Source organism: Trichosurus vulpecula, chromosome 7 (genome assembly GCF_011100635.1).
Source record: "Trichosurus vulpecula isolate mTriVul1 chromosome 7, mTriVul1.pri, whole genome shotgun sequence".
Lineage (NCBI taxonomy): Eukaryota > Metazoa > Chordata > Mammalia > Diprotodontia > Phalangeridae > Trichosurus > Trichosurus vulpecula.
In genome coordinates, this window is record NC_050579.1 from 254,612,135 (window position 1) to 254,625,790 (window position 13,656).

The following is a 13,656-nucleotide window of genomic DNA, read 5'->3' on the forward strand; positions in this document are numbered from 1 at the left end:
TGTCTTCAAGGTTCACAAAGGAAGTTACACAAAGTGAACCTGAGGTATGGAAATTAAATGTATCATGCTAGTGCTAGCTTTGCTTGGGGTGGGACATGGGAAGCAGCTTTCATGTTAGACGTGGGCTTTTGGTTGCCTTTTTGTGCAGTTCTAGGGTGAAAAAAGTCACTGTAGTTTCTTATTAGATTTCTTGGTCATTATTCAGTCTCATATGAACTTCAGGGTTGGTTTGGGCAAGCTTGGCAACCTGCCAGCAGTTTAAGTGGTTAAACATTTTAAAGAGATTTTAATGAGTGGTACTTGATAGAAGTTATTTGGGCAACAGGATGTCCTAGAAGTAATTTTCTCATAATTTAAAAATAATGTTTTAATTATGTTTTCCTTGCAGGTGTACATTATGTATTTGATTCAACAATAGCTGTTGATTTCAGTATCCTGGAAAGTCAGAAAGAATTTATACATCGATATCGCCAGCAGAAGCAAGAAGAACATTCCTTACCTATGCTTGCCTCTGCCTGTCCAGGTCAGTATCCCAAATGTCAACTTGGCTGATAATCCAGAGATGTGCAAAGTTCTGTATTTACTGAATATTGGATGGATTGTTTGCAGTAAGCTTCTGGGGGAAATGAGGTTAAGGATACCAATAGAGTGATTGACTTGGACATGAAGAATGGCAACCTATTTCTCTAGTGAAACAAGGCAGGGACTTTGGGGGAGGTGCAAGTGAAGATATATAGCTAGTTTTGAAGCAATATAGTAGGGGATATGAGGGAATTTATGATGGATGGATATAATTTCTCAGTGCAGTAGAAGGTGAGGTCATCTGCTAAAAGATAGGAAGCTGGAAGAAGTTTAGGGGAGCTAGTAGGAAGAAGTTTTGGAGCAACTACTGAGGTGACTATAATAGAGAGTTAATCAAGGAGGAATAAAAAGATTATCATGCTGAATTAGAGCCCAATTGAGATTAGGTAATTTGTGGTGTCTTTCTGTCATTAACTGTTACTTCAAAACCTTTTCTGTAATGTAGGAGCATTTCTACATCTCTTGTATATCTTCTTCATAATCCCCTACTGGCAGTTTCTTTCCATCTTGAAAAATAATGTCATTGATGGCTTTTATTTTCACATTAGTAATTTCTCTTTTTTAAAGTTCATTCATAAAACATTTATTCCACTTGGATCAACTTTAATACATATTTTCTTAACAATTATACTTGGTTCATAAAAATTTCATAGGATATTAAGCAGAGCTAGCCATCATCTCAGGCTATTTCCCCATTACCTATTTGACTGTTTTTACAGCACATGCATGCCAGGCAAATGTTAAAAAAAAAAACACCAAAAACTGTGGAATAAAGGTACAGAAGTAGAATTAGTAGCTTGAAATAAAAGGTACAAAAGCTTTAAAACATAGTCAAAAGATTGAAGAAAAAAAATGAAAGGTCTCTCATAGGAAAGACAACTGACTTGGGCCACAGATCAAGGAGATATCATTTAAGAATCATTGGAGTACCTGAATGCTGGCCAAAAAGAGAGTATAGACATCATATTTCAAGAATTTATAAAAGAAAACTGCCCAGATCTTTTAGAATCAGAAAGCAAAGGAAAAATTGAAAGAATCCACCAATCAACACCTAAAAGAAATGCCAAAATTAAATTGCCCAGGAACATCATAGCCAATATCTAAAACTTCCAGTTCAAAGAAAAAAAATACTACAAGTGCCTAGAAAGAATGAATACAAGTATCAAGGAACCACAGTCAAGATTACACAAAATTTAACAGCCACTATTCTAATGTGATGTTCCAGAAGGCAAAAGGTTTAGGCTTATAGCCAAGAATAACTTAACCAGCAAAATCCTGAAATGGGAATAAAATGAATCTTTAATGAAATAGAATATTTCCAAGTATTCTTGATGAAAAAGCCAAAAATATGTAAAAACTTTGAAATATAAACACAACATGAACAAGAAAAGAGGAGACAAACAAGGTTAAACTGTTTACATTCTACTATAGGGAGATAATACATGTATCTCCTTAGAACTCTGTCATCAGGCATCATAAAAGTAGTTTAATTAGAAGCTCTGAAGAGGTTATGTTATGTTTGTTTGATCTTAACAGAAGAATGGAAAGGGAGGGAAAGAGGAATACATTATGGAGAAGGCAAGGAAGAGAAAAGGGTGGGGAATTTTTTTTCACATAATAGGAGTGTACATGTAGAAGTCTATACAAGCACAGAAAAAAGAGGTGGGAGTGGGAAGCAGGCAACACTTAAACCTCACTCTTATTTGGTCAAAAAAAGGAAAGAATACACATACACCTTTCGGTACAGAAATACATTTCACTCAAAAGGTAAGCAAGAGGAAAACAGAGTAAGAGAAAGGAGAAAATAAAAGGGAGGTCAATTAAAGGAGGGATTAGTATTGAATAAACACAACAAACTATTAATGAGGGGACGGGAAAAAAAAGATGGGAAAGTATAAAAAAATAGAGTGGAGTGAAATTCAAAATTAACAATATAACTACCTATGAACAAGATGAAATTACCCCTAAAACAAAAGAGAATAACAGAATGGATGAACAAGATGAAATTACCCCTAAAACAAAAGAGAATAACAAAATGGATTAGAAACCAGAATTCAACAACATGCTGGTTATAAAGAAATATATTTGAAATAGAAAGATACACACAGAGTTAAAATGAGGACCTGGAATAGAATGTATTATGCTTCAGCTGAAGTAAAAAGTCAGGGGTAGAAATCATGATCTCAGACAAAACAACAGCAACAATAGACTTAAAAGAGTTAAGCTATAAGAAAGCTGCATTTTTGCTAAAAAGAAAATTAATTAATATACTAAACATATAAGCACCAACTGATATACCATATAAATTCTTTTTTTCTTTTTTTTAAATTTATTTACTATATTTAGTTTTCAGCATTGATTTTCACAAAAGTTTGAATTACAAATTTTTTCCCCATTTCTACCCTCCCCCCACTCCAAGATGGCGTATATTCTGGTTGCCCGGTTCCCCAGTCAGCCCTCCCATCTGTCACCCCACTCCCCTCCCATCCCCCTTTCCCTTCTTCTCTTGTATCTTATTTCCTAGTTGCATGCAAAAAGTTTTTTTTGTAGTTGTTTTTGAATGTCTGTTTTTAAAACTTAGACTTCCAAATTCTCTCCCCTCTGCACTCCCCACCCACCCTCCCTAAGAAGGCAAGCAATTCAACATAGGCCACATGCGTCTCATTATGTAAAACCCTTCCACAATACTCATGTTGCGAAAGATTAACTATGTTTTGCTCCTTCCTAACCTATCCCCCTTTATTGAACTTTCTCCCTTGACCCTGTCCCTTTTCGAAAGTGTTTGTTTTTGGTTACCTCCTCCCCCCGTCTGCCCTCCCTTCTATCATCCCCCCTTTTTTATCTTCTTCCTCCTGCTTTCCTGTGGGGTAAGATACCCAATTGAGTGTGTATGGTATTGCCTCCTCAGGTCAAATCCAATGAGAGCAAGATTTACGCATTCTCCCTCACCCGCCCCCTCTTCCCTTCTACAGAACCACTTTTTCTTGCCACTTTTATGCGAGATAATTTACCCCATTCTGTCTCTCCCTTTCTCCCTCTCTCAATATATTCCTCTCTTATCCCTTAGATTGATTTTATTTTTTTAGATATCATCCCTTCATATTCGCCTCACCCTATGCCCTTTGTGTGTGTGTATAAATATATCTCTCTACATATATACATACATAGACACACACATATGTATATATATGTATACACACACACACACATATATATATGTATCTATATATATACATATATATATGCATATTCCTTTCAGCTACTATGATATTGAGGTCTCATGAATCATACACATCATCTTTCTATGTAGGAATGTAAACAAAACAGTTCAACTTTAGTAAGTCCCTTATGATTTCTCTTTCTTGTTTACCTTTTCATGCTTCTCTTGATTGTTGTGTTTGAAAGTCAAATTTTCTATTCAGCTCTGGTCTTTTCACTGAGAAAGCATGAAAGTCCTCTATTTTATTGAAAGTCTATATTTTGCCTTGGAGCATGATACTCAGTTTTGCTGGGTAGGTGATTCTTGGTTTTAATCCTAGCTCCGTTGACCTCCGGAATATTGTATTCCAAGCCCTTGGGTCCCTTAATGTGGAAGCTGCCAGATCCTGTGTTATCCTGATTGTTTTTCCACAATATTCAAATTGTTTCTTTCTGGCTGCTTGCAATATTTTCTCCTTGACCTGGGAGCTCTGGAATTTGGCAACAGTGTTCCTAGGAGTTTTCTTTTTGGGATCTATTTGAGGAGGTGATCTATGGATTCTTTCAATTTCTGTTTTACCCTCTGGCTCTAGAATATCAGGGCAATTCTTTTTGATAATTTCTTGAAAGATGATATGTAGGCTCTTTTTTTGATCATGGCTTTCAGGTAGTCCACTAATTTTTAAATGATCTCTCCTGGATCTATTTTCTAGGTCAATGGTTTTTCCAATTAGATATTTGACATTGTCTTCCATTTTTTCATTCCTTTGGTTCTGTTTTATAATATCTTGATTTCTCATAAAGTCACTAGCTTCCACTTGCTCCAATCTAATTTTTAAGGTAGTATTTTCTTCAGTGGTCTTTTGGTCCTCCTTTTCCATTTGGCTAATTGTGCCTTTCAAGGCCTTCTTCTCCTCATTGGCTTTTTGGAGCTCTTTTGCCATTTGAGTTAGTCTATTTTTTAAAGTGTTGTTTTCTTCAGTATATTTTTCAGTATTTTTTTGGGTCTCCTTTAGCAATTCATTGACTTGTTTTTCATGGTTTTCTTGCATCATTCTTATTTCTCTTCCCAATTTTTCCTCTACTTCTCTAACTTGCTTTTTCCAAATCCTTTTTGAGCTCTTCCATGGCCTGAGACCAGTCCATGTTTTTCTTGGAGGCTTTTGGTGTAGGCTCTTGCACTTTGTTGACTTCTTCAGGCCATATGTTTTGGTCTTCTTTGTCACCAAAGAAAGATTCCAAAGTCTGAGACTGAATCTGTGTGCGTTTTCGCTGCCTGGCCATGTTCCCAGCCAACTTACTTGACCCTTGAGTTTTTCATTGGGATATGACTGCTTGTAGAGCAAAAAGTACTTTGTTCCAAGCTTGAGGGGATGTGCCATTGATTTCAGAGCTAATTCTATATAGCCAGCTCTGCCACCCCAGCACTCCTCCTTCCTCAAGAACCACCAACCCAGACCTGATACAAGTCTTCAGCAGGCTCTTCACTCCTGCTCTGATCCGCCATTTAATTCCTCCCACCATGTGGGCCTGGGGCCGGAAGTAACTGCAGCTGTACTTCTGTAGCTGCATCTCCCCTGCTGCCCCCAGGGCAGTGACTGAACTGTGAACTCTATCCCCCGCAGCTTTTCCCACTAACCTTCTCTGTTGTCTTTGGTGTTTGTGGGTTGAGAAGTCTGGTAACTGCCACAGCTCACTGATTCAGGGTGCTAGGGCCTGTTCTGCCCGGCTCCTGGTCTGGCTGGTCCTGCTGCCTCCCATGCTGAGCTCCACTCCCCTCCACTGTGTGCGTGATAGACCTCATCCAGCGACCATCCAGGCTGTCCTGGGCTGGAGCCCTGCTTCACTCTGCTATTTTGTGGGTTCTGCAGTTCTAGAATTTGTTCAGAGCCATTTTTTATAGGTTTTTGGAGGGACGTGGTAGGGAGCTCATGCAAGTCCCTGCTTTCCAGCCTCCATCTTGGCTCCACCCCCGGAAGTGTTTTGTAGACCCATATAAATTCTTAAAGAGTTAAATGAGTTACCTGAGGAAATAGAAAGTAAACCTTTAATAGTGGAGGACCGAAGTTCACCCTTCTCTTAGATAAATCTAACCAAAAAATAAACAAGAAAGAAATTTTGGAGATGAGTAGAATTTTAGAAAAGTTAGATATAGTAAACCTCTAGAGAACATTGAATAGGAAAAGAAAGGAATTTACCTATTACTCAGTTGTGCATGGCAACTTCACAAGAATTGCTTATGTATTAGGGTTTAAAAACCTCACACACAAATGGAGAAAAGTGGAAATACTAAATGCATCTTTTACTTACTACAGTGTAATAAAATTATATTCAATAAAGGGCATTTGAAGCAAAGATTAAAAATTAATTAGAAATAAGCAATCCTAAAGAATGAGTGTGTCAAATCATAGAAACAATCATTTTACTAAAGATAATGACAACAATGAGGTTGTTGAAATTTCTATGTCTAAACATAGCAAAACTTGTGGGATGCAGCAAAGGCAGTTTTTTTTAGGGGAAATTTTCTTTTTTATCTCTTTAAAATCTTTAATCAATAAAAGAGAGAAAAAGCAAATCAACAAAACTGGGAAACCAATACATTTAAAACCACCAAATAGACACCAGAATAAAAAATAAACAAAGGAAATTAGCGAAAATGAAAGTGACAAAACAAAACAACTCCAACCCAACAACCAACAAAAAAACATGGAATAATAAGTAAAACCAAGAGCTGTGAATTGGTCCAGCCAACCTGGAAAGGAAATTCTGGAACTATGGTCAGTCCTCAGTATTTATGAGTTTAACTTTCACAAGTGTCATGATTTTATTAGTCAATCCAGTTTTGCTTCTCCTGTATTTGATGGGCTTTTTCATGGCTACTATATTAGGAAAAGTTCATATTGTCAGAATTAATGTTTTCACTGTAAAGAATTATATGTATATTTTCAGCAACCTCTAGTGAAAGATTACAATTTTTGGTGGTCACAGGAACTTAACCTCCTATTTCCCATAGGTGCAGTGTATCAACATTTGCATTTTTTACTTTCCCACCATTTTCTAGGAATATTACCCCTTCAAAAGTTGAGGTTTGACTTGTATGCTCAAAAGGCTATTAAATTTACGTTCCCTTTCACCTAACAATGCTGGTACAAATAAACCCCAAGGAGAGTAAAGAAAGATGAAAAGGCCCCATATATACAAAAATATTTGTAGGACCTCCTTTAGTAGTACCAAATAATTGGAGACTGAAGATTCATCAATTGGATTTTGGCCAAACAAAATATTGTATATTTGAATGGTGGAATACTGCTGTTTTGTAAGCAAAGATAAAGAGAAATCTGGCAAAACTTGAACTGATGCAAAGTGAAGGGAGCACAAAGAGAGAGTAATTTATATAATAACAATGTTGTAACAATAGCTTTCAAAGACATAGGAACTCTGATCAATGCAATGACCAGTCAGAATTCCAGAGGACTCATGATGAAACATGCTACCCGCCTACTTATGAAGATATGATGAACTCAGAGACTACAAAAAATTTTTTTATTCATTTTGAACTTAAATACAAAAAGAAAAAAAAGAAAAACAATATTTTTGCATATACAGCGTAACATAAAAGAGGATTCAATGTAAAACCATGAATTTCCATTTCACAGTTTATTTTTTGAAAAACTGTAATAAATACTACATATCATTTTCAAAGCTACCCTGCTTTTCTGTGTTTCCTTCTGAGTTTTCTTTTGTTCTCTCCTGTGTACTTTTTATTTTTTTCACCCTCCCCACCCCATTCTAGAGAAGGCTACCATTAGATACAAATATGTGTGTATATATGTATACATATATATACATGTGTATATATGCATATATACATAGGTATATATACATGTATATGTGTATACATATATAGTATGTATGTATGTAAAATCATACTATACATACTTTTGTTTATCAGTTCTACTCCAGCCCCTTTATTTTTCCTTTGTGTGTAACTCTCACTTATAGAACATATTGTATGATTCTAGTTTTTAATCCATTCTGCTATCCTCTTCTGTTTTATGCATGAGCTCATCTCATTTACATTCAAAGTTATAACTACTAATTGTGTATTTCCCTCCATCCTGTTTTTCTTCACTATTATCATCCTTATCCTCTATTCTTACACTGTCCCTCCTCACACATCTGATTTACTTCTAACCACTACCTTCCTAATCTACATCCTTTAAAAAGAATCCCTTCCTTATCCTTTCCCCTTAACCTTCTATTCCTTAATCTACCCACTCTTCCTTATTAACTCCTTCCCCAGCCTCCTACTTCTGGATTTACACACCCTTCTAAAAGTCCCTCCCTTATTCTGTCTTCTCACCTATCTATTTATTTATAAATTTAGAAGAGTTTTATACTGATGAAAATAAGGTCCCATTACTATTAGCCCTTCATGCTCCCTGCTTCCACTGTAACATTTCTTCCATTCATGTCTCATTGTATGAGATAATTGCTCCATTTTACCTCTCCTTACCTAATTTTATTTTTTAGAATCATTCCATTATACTCAGCTCAACCCCAACCTTTCTATTTATGTATGCTCTTTCAAACTATGCAAGTAATGATAATATTCTTAAGAGTACAAATAACATTTTCTAATTTAAGAAGTGAATAATTTGACCTTAATGAGTCCCTCATAATTGGTCTTTAATGTTTACCTTATGTTTCTCCTGGATCTTATATGTCAAATTTTCCATTGAGTTCTGGTATTTTTTTATCACAAAAACCTGAAACTATTTCAGTTCTTTTTTTTAAACTTAGGAATATACTCAGCTTTGTTGGGTAAGTTATTCTTGATTGTAAACCTGGCTCCTTTGCTCTTTGAAATATAATGTTCCAAGCCCTTCCATGTTTTAATGCAGAAGCTGCTAGATCTTGTGTTGTTCTGACTATAGTGCCACAATATTTAAATTGTTTTTTTTTTCTTTTTGCTTATAGTATTTTCTCCTTAACTTGGGAACTTTAAAACTTGGCTATCATGTTCCTGTGAGTTTTCATCTTGGGATCTCTTTGAGGTGGTGATTGAGGGATTTTTTTCTGTTTCTGTTTTACCCTCTTGTTCTAGAACTTCAGGGCAATTTTCCTTAATAATTTTTTGTAATATTGTATCTAGATTCTTTTTTATCATAACTTTCTGCTAGTCTAACAATTCTTATATTGTCTCTCCCTCATCTGGTCTCTAGATAAGTTGTTTTGCTAATGAGTTGTTTCACATTCTCTTCTATTTTTTTATTCTTTTGATTTTTAAAAATTATTTCTTGGTATCTTATAACATCATTCCCTTTGTCCAATTCTAGTTTTAAGGAGTTATTTTCTTCCTTAAGTTTTTGGATCTCTTTTTCCAATTGGTTGACTTTTCATAATTTTCTTGATTTCCTCGTATTGCTCTTATTTTTTTCCCTAATTTTTCCTTAACCTCTCTTATTTACTCTTTAAAGTCTTTTAGAAGCTTTTCCAAGAACTCTTTTTGGGCTTGTGACCATTTAACATTTTTCCTTGAAGGAGGAGTAGCTTTTTAAACCTCACTATCTTCTAAGTATGAACCCAGATCTTCTCTATCTCCTTAACTATCTATGGTTGGGTTCTTTCTCTTTTGTTTACTCATTGTTTTTCCCCCAGTGGGCTTATTATTATAAACAGGTTCTAGTCCTGGGTTGTGGGGGATGTTGCCTCAGGCTTCAGGTTTTTCATACTGCTGTTTCTTGATCTCTGTCTGTTGGCCTGGTACTGTTCTCCACCCCACAGTAAGCCATGCTGTTACTGGAAATATTCTTGCTCCCTGTGGTCCCTCCTGTGGCTGCAAACTTCAGCTCACCCCTCTGTATGACAAGGTCATCTCCAGATTACCTGACATTCCAAAGCCTGGCTTGCCCTTCTTCCCCTTCCATCTGTCCTGTCAAACTAAAAAACTAGAAACTAAACTAGAAACCCAACCCCAGTTATCACTTTGCTTCCCTTTGGGGAGCAGTGCCACATTTGCCTCCTATGGGAAGCAGGGCCACCCTAAGTTCTTTTGGGAAGGAGGGCCTGCTAAGGCTCTGCCTCCCACTGGCAGCAGAGCTAGTTGGGCCTCTGCCTCATGGGGAGCAGGCCCACTTGGGTGCTTCACCCCAATAAATGCTTTTCTTTAAATTGGAGACTGTCCGAGTGAATTCTTTCAGCACAATAGACCCCACACATCTATTCCTCTTCGTTTCAGGTGGCACCCCCAACATTCTTGGCACACTCTGAATTCATCATATAGATGTGTTGTAAGCACAGCTCTAAAGCCAGCACTCTCTTAATTAAAATTCAATGTTGGAACAAAATTAGGTACTCATACTGTGCTGAACATTTAACAAAGATTTGCTTTGCCCTAATACAGCAAGAATATATAGCAAAGATATAGTGGCACTGAGCACCTAGATGTAGCCCCCGTCATCTCTGTTTGAAAACTCATCTGGCAGTTGCTTATATTAATTATGGTATTATAGCAATTCTCATGGTCATAGGCATTCACCACCTCTGAAAGTCAGTGACTACACATACCTCCATGAAAGCTTACCCTGCTGTATCTGGGAACCTAGGACCAATCAGGTTGCATGGGCTGAAGAAGGTGTATCAGGATCAGGGAAGCTGTGCCAGGAAACCACTGATCCTATCACAATCTATTTGTAACAGGGGTTTTGTTTTTCTTGCTTTCTAAATGTGGAGGAGGGGAAGAGGGAGAAAAGGACAGAGAGCGAGAGCGAGAGCGAGAGAGAGAGAGAGAGAGAGAGAGAATGAGAATGAATAAAGAACTAAAAATAAAATGAAATTGAATCTTAGTGCTTTCTCTCTAAGACTACCCCCATACATAGCCTAGGGATTTCTACTGCTTCTATCCCCAGGAATGCCACCCCCTAGACACAGTTCCCCTCCTCATTCTGCCATGGATCTGGAAACAGAAATGGGTAGAGAAAAACAAAACTGCTAGTTGGCACCTCTTCCTTCCCATTGCTTATGCTTCAATATGGGTCTGGTCCTCCTCTTGCCTCTGTACAGCTTCTTCCTTAATACCACAGTTCTCAGCAGGGATAGCTCTTGGCCAGGCCCCATCACCATTGTCTGCAGATCCCTTTCTCTTATGTAGAAAAGTGACTCACTGCAACTTTTTCTTGGATTTCCTCATCGGGATTTGATCAGATGTATTCTTTTAGACCTGTTCAGAGGAGTTTGGAGGTTGGGAATTTGCTGTGCTTCTTCTTGCCATCTTGGTTCTTTCTCCTTGGAATTCTTTTTTTTTTTAACAGTATTGGTCTTTTCATATAAATTGTTCTCCTGATTCTGTTCAGTTCAGTCTGCAACAGTTCATACACGTTTCTCTGAAACCATTTCTTTATTTTACAGCACAATAACACTCTATCACATTCATATGCCATAATTTGTTTAGACATTCCTGAGTTAACAGCCACTCCCTTGGTTTCCAGGTCATTGCCACTACAATGCAACAAATATTTCTATACCTTTTCTTCTTTTTTTTTATTTCTTTAGGGTAGAGGCCAAGCAGATATAGCTGGATCAAAGGGTGTCTGCAGATTAGTGTCTTTTGGGGCATTGTTCCAATTTGCTTTCCAGAATGGCTGGACTACAGCTTCACCAAAAAGGCATGACTGTACCTATTTTCTAGCAGCCCCTCTAACATTTGTCATTTTCATGTGTCATCAGGTTTACAAATCTGATGGGATTGAGGTGGAACATTAGAGTTGCTTTTATTTGAATTTGAATTTCTATAATCATTTTTTCATATGGCTTTGTTTTCTTCCCTTGAGAAGCTTATTCATATCCTTAGAGTATTTATCAATTTTCATATCAATATTAATCAGTTCCATATATGTCTTGGAAATAAGATCTTTTTCAGATAAGTTCCCTGCAAACATTTTTTCCAGTTAATGGTTTCCCTTCTAATCTTAACTGTGTTGGATTGCTGTATGCAAAACCTTTTAATTTTTAGCTCATTTTTCTTAGCATTCAGTTTCATTTTATTATTATTTATATGATTTATATTATTCTGTCTACATTGTTGTCATTGTGCATATTGTTTTCCTGGTTGTTCTCCCTTTATTATGCATCAGTTAATATAAATCTTTTTTATATTTCCCTGAACTCCTCATATTTGTCATTTAGTTATTTCCATCTACATCATTTTCGCCAATTTGCTAAGCATCCTGTGAACTTTCATAGTTGTTTTACTTTTCATGGCTCTAATTATTAGCTATTTCCTATAGTTATTAATAATTTGGCAGCTAATTGTCATGTGCATTTTATAAGTGAAGAAAGTGAGGCCCAGGCAGACTAAATGGACCAACAACAAATCAGTAGCGATGTTAAAAATCTAGGCATCTTTATTTGTATACAAAAGTTGTAGCAATTTTGTCACTTTATGCAAAACTTTTTACCAAGTTCTCCAGGTAAAATCATGGGTCATGTTCAGTCATGGCTATTCTAGAGTAACCAGACCATTAACCTAAATATAATTGGATTACTGTCTTCCTACTCACCATTTTCCTGTGGTGATCCAGATAATCAATTTTGTACAAGCACATTTCCTTCTTTGCAGCCTCATTTTCTCATATCTAAAATGAGGGGGGTTAGACAAGATGATCTCTAAAGTATTTTCTAGTTCTGACTATTGCCTAGGTTTAATATCTTTGGTATATTATATAGGGAGGATAGCATAGTAGAAAGAGTAAATTAGTAGGAGCCCAGAAGCCTGGCAAGATCAGTAGTCCTGGTTCTACCCCTAATTAGTCCACTTTACCTTTCTGGGCCTCAGTTTCCTGGCCTACAAAAAGGTATTAAACGGATCTGTAGTTCAGTCACAAGTTAGGAGATATTTAAGTGCTTGTTATATGCAGGATATTCTACTAAGAACACTGTGCATGGTACCTACGTTTATGGAGCTTACAGCCTAGAAAAAGATGTCTAAGGTCGGCCCTAGTTCCAACATTCTGTAATTCTGTTTCTAATAACTAGTGAGTTGATTAAAATAATGCAATAGATCACAGCGCCAGACTGTTGTCTTCAGAGAATGCCAAATGAATTTATTATTGTCTTACTGTAACAGTGTAATTGGGAAACCACAGTAATCAAATAGTCAAAAGTCCCATATCTCTGCCACATTATGGCTGATTGTCTGTGGCTGTTTGTATCTTTTGCTATTTCTTCCTCACATGACTTGACAGAGCTAAAAAGAACCTTTAAGGTTATTAGTTTTAGCTCTCTTATTTTAGAGTTGAACAGCTGAGACATCTTGAGGAAAAGTTATTTGCTCAAGGAATCGTGTGACTTTACTGGATTGTTTTATCATATAGCAGTCTAAACTTGCCCACCAAGGGGAGAAACAAGGGGTTAAAGGATTATAGCCACGTTATTATTTCTTTTGAATAAGCTTATTGATGTCTTTTGTCGTTACACTAAAATCATTTAAGGGATGAGGAGGAGATATAAACCCTTCATTCTCCGGATTGAGTCCGCTTTTGAAACAATGAAAAACAAATCAAAACCACCCAATACTAAAGTGACTGAATGTGACAATGTACACAGCATTCTGCCCCATCCCTCTGCCGTGTTGAGAGATGTATGTCCATTCTCCTCAGGCTTGTAACCAAGGAGTCATTCCTGGCTCCTCACAATCTCTCACCACCACCCCACCACCCATATCTAATCTGTTGCCAAGGCCTGTTGATCCCAGCTTTTTAGCATCTGTCCGATATGCCCCGTTCTCTCCTCTGACATTGTTACCACTCTGGTGCAGGCTCTCATCACCTCACACTGATAGTGTATCCTGCTATTGGATCTGCCTGTCTCAGACCT

The 13,656-nt window shown here is 36.9% G+C and overlaps 1 protein-coding gene across 1 annotated transcript in view; it reads left to right on the forward strand.

Annotated features, from left to right (window-relative positions):
- The window catches only part of NARF (nuclear prelamin A recognition factor), an 85,088-nt gene that overhangs the window by 29,854 nt on the left and 41,578 nt on the right, over nucleotides 1-13,656 (forward strand). The window contains exon 5 of the mRNA XM_036765816.1: nucleotides 389-523. Within this exon, the coding sequence (XP_036621711.1) occupies nucleotides 389-523 (135 nt within the window). The remainder of the gene's footprint in view (nucleotides 1-388; nucleotides 524-13,656) is intronic.